General features: G+C 57.1%; 1 protein-coding gene across 1 annotated transcript in view; it reads left to right on the top strand.

Moving 5' to 3' along the window:
* LOC107307776 (synaptophysin-like protein 2) overlaps positions 1-3,342 on the top strand; it is an 8,067-nt gene extending 4,725 nt beyond the window's left edge. Inside the window, exon 6 of the mRNA XM_032441948.1 lies at positions 2,910-3,342. Within this exon, the coding sequence (XP_032297839.1) occupies positions 2,910-3,026 (117 nt within the window). The 3' untranslated portion in view covers positions 3,027-3,342. The remainder of the gene's footprint in view (positions 1-2,909) is intronic.
* The last annotated feature ends 249 nt before the right edge of the window (positions 3,343-3,591 follow it).

Raw genomic sequence — 3,591 nt, 5'->3', positions numbered from 1 at the left:
GGCCCTATAGCCTTTATGGGTCTTTGGGGTGGTCTATGGGAGGCCCTATAGCTTCTATCCCACCCTATGTGCCTTTGGGGTGGTCTATGGGGCGGCCCTATAACCTTTATGGGTCTTTGGGGTGGTCTATGGTGGTCTATGGGGTCTATGGGGTGGCCCTATAGCTTCTATTCCTCCCTATGGGTCTTTGGGGTGGTCTATGGGGTGGCCCTATAGCCTCTATGGGTCTTTGGGGTGGTCTATGGGGCGGCCCTATAGCCTCTATGGGTCTTTGGGGTGGTCTATGGGGCAGCCCTATAGCCTCTGTTCCTCCCTATGGGGCTTTGGGGTGGTCCTATAGCTTCTATCCCACCCTATGGGTCTTTGGGGTGCTCTATGGGGCGGCCCTATAGCCTTTATGGGTCTTTGGGGTGGTCTATGGGGCGGCCCTATAGCCTTTATGGGTCTTAGGGTTGGTCTATGGGGTGGCCCTATAGCCTTTATGGGTCTTAGGGGTGGTCTATGGGGTGGCCCTATAGCCTTTATGGGTCTTTGGGATCGTCTATGGGGCGGCCCTATAGCCTCTATGGGTCTTTGGGGTGCTCTATGGGGCGGCCCTATAGCCTCTATGGGTCATTGAGGTGGTCTATGGGGCGGCCCTATAGCCTTTATGGGTCTTAGGGTTGGTCTATGGGAGGCCCTATAGCTTCTATCCCACCCTATGGGTCTTTGGGGTGGTCTATGGGGCAGCCCTATAGCCTTTATGGGTCTTTGGGGTGCTCTATGGGGTGGCCCTATAGCCTTTATGGGTCTTCAGGGTGGCCTATGGGGTGGCCCTATAGCCTTTATGGGTCTTTGGGGTGGTCTATGGGGCGGCCCTATAGCCTATATGGGTCTTTGGGGTGGTCTATGGTGGTCTATGGGGTCTATGGGGCGGCCCTATAGCCTCTATTCCTCCCTATGGGTCTTTGGGGTGGTCTATGGGGCGGCCCTATAGCCTTTATGGGTCTTTGGGGTGCTCTATGGGGCAGCCCTATAGCCTCTATGGGTCGTTGGGGTGGTCTATGGGGCGGCCCTATAGCCTCTATGGGTCTTTGGGGTGGTCTATGGGGCGGCCCTATAGCCTCTATGGGTCTTTGGGGTGGTCTATGGGGCGGCCCTATAGCCTCTATGGGTCTTAGGGGTGGTCTATGGGGCGGCCCTATAGCCTTTATGGGTCTTTGGGGTGGTCTATGGGGTGGCCCTATAGCCTTTATGGGTCTTAGGGTTGGTCTATGGGGTGGCCCTATAGCCTTTATGGGTCTTTGGGGTGCTCTATGGGGCAGCCCTGTAGCCTCTATGGGTCTTTGGGGTGCTCTATGGGGAGGCCCTATAGCCTTTATGGGTCTTTGGGGTGGTCTATGGTGGTCTGTGGGGTCTATGGGGTGGCCCTATGTCCTCTATCTCTCCCTATGGGTCATTGGGGTGGTCTATGGGGCGGCCCTATAGCCTCTATGGGTCTTAGGGTTGGTCTATGGGGTGGCCCTATAGCCTCTTTCCCAACCTATGGGTCTTTGGGGTTGTCTATGGGGTGGCCCTATAGCCTCTATCCCTCCCTATGGGTCTTTGGGGTCCTCTATGGGGCAGCCTTATAGCCTCTATCACTTTGGGGTGGCCCTATAGTCTTTATGGGTCTTTGGGGTGGTCTATGGGGCGGCCCTATAGCCTCTATTTCCCCCTATGGGTCTTTGGGGTCCTCTATGGGGTGGCCCTGTAGCCTCTATCCCACCCTATGGGTCTTTGGGGTCCTCTATGGGGCAGCCCTATAGCCTCTATCACTTTGGGGCGGCCCTATAGTCCTTATGGGTCTTTGGGGTGCTCTATGGGGTGGCCCTATAGCCTTTATGGGTCTTTGGGGTGGTCTATGGGGTGGCCCTATGTCCTCTGTCTCTCCCTATGGGTCATTGGGGTGGTCTATGGGGCGGCCCTATAGCCTCTATGGGTCTTTGGGGTGGTCTATGGGGCGGTCCTATAACCTCTATCCCACCCTATGGGCCTTTGGGGTGGTCTATGGGGCGGCCCTATAGCCTTTATGGGTCTTTGGGGTGGTCTATGGGGCGGCCCTATAGCCTTTATGTGTCTTAGGGTTGGTCTATGGGGTGGCCCTATAGCCTTTATGGGTCTTTGGGGTTCTCTATGGGGTGGCCCTATAGCCTCTATGGGTCTTTGGGGTCCTCTATGGGGTGGCCCTATAGCCTCTTTGGGTCTTTGGGGTCCTCTATGGGGTGGCCCTATAGCCTTTATGGGTCTTTGGGGTGGTCTATGGGGCGGCCCTATAGCCTTTATGGGTCTTTGGGGTCCTCTATGTGGTGGCCCTATAGCCTTTATGGGTCTTAGGGTTGGTCTATGGGGCGGCCCTATAGCCTCTATGGGTCTTTGGGGTGGTCTATGGGGCGGCCCTGTAGCCTCTTTCCCAACCTATGGGTCTTTGGGGTGGTCTATGGTGGTCTATGGGGCGGCCCTATAGCCTCTATTTCCCCCTATGGGTCTTTGGGGTGGTCTATGGGGCGGCCCTATAGCCTCTATGGGTCTTTGGGGTGGGCTATGGGGCAGCCCTATAGCTTCTATCACTTTGGGGTGGCCCTATAGCCTTTATGGGTCTTTGGAGTGGTCTATGGGGCGGCCCTATAGCCTTTATGGGTCTTTGGGGTCCTCTATGGGGTGGCCATATAGCCTCTATCCCTCCCTATGGGTCATTGGGGTGGTCTATGGGGCAGCCCTATAGCCTCTATGGGTCTTTGGGGTAGTCTATGGGGTGGCCCTATAGCCTTTATGGGTCTTTGGGGTGGTCTATGGGGTGGCCCTATAGCCTCTATCCCTCCCTATGGGTCATTGGGGTCCTCTATGGGGCAGACCTAAGCTGACCCTATATCTTCTATCCCACCCCATAGATTTTAGGGTTCCTGAACCTGATCCTATGGGTCGGCGGCTGCTGGTTCGTCTATAAGGAGACCCCGTTCCATCGCCCCCCATCTGCCGGCCCCACAACCGCCCCCGGTGCCATATAAACCCCCCCCCCAGCCCCATAAGTGTGGGGCAGCCCCACTCCGTGACCCCAAATGGGGGCACCGCTGTCAGCACTGCCTTCTTTTGTATCCTATGGGGTGATTTGGGGTCGCTGTGGGGTGGGGGCTGCTATGGGGCAGAGATGCTATGGGGCAGAGTGGCTATGGGGTCAGGTTGCTATGGGGTGAGGGATGCTATGGGGTGAGGGCTGTTATGGGGTCAGGTTGCTATGGGGTCGGGCTGCTATGGGGTTGGGTCTGCTATGGGGTCAGGCTGCTATGGGGCAGAGCTGCTATGGGGCAGAGCTATGGGGTGGGGGCTGCTATAGGGCAGAGTGGCTTTGGGGTCGGGTTGCTATGGGGTGGGGGCTGCTATAGGGTGGAGTGGCTATAGGGTCAGGCTGCTATGGGGTCGGGCTGCTATGGGGTTGGGGCTGCTATAGGGCAGAGTGGCTATGGGGCAGAGCTGCTATGGGGTTGGGTCTGCTATGGGGTCAAGCTGTTATGGGGTCAGGCTGCTATGGGGTGGGGGCTGTTATGGGGTCAGGTTGCTATGGGGTGGGGGCTG

The sequence above is a fragment of the Coturnix japonica genome, unplaced genomic scaffold, assembly GCF_001577835.2.
Source record: "Coturnix japonica isolate 7356 unplaced genomic scaffold, Coturnix japonica 2.1 chrUnrandom900, whole genome shotgun sequence".
NCBI classification, from domain to species: domain Eukaryota; kingdom Metazoa; phylum Chordata; class Aves; order Galliformes; family Phasianidae; genus Coturnix; species Coturnix japonica.
Note: the sequence above shows the minus strand (reverse complement) of the source record. Positions and strands in the feature narration are given on the sequence as shown.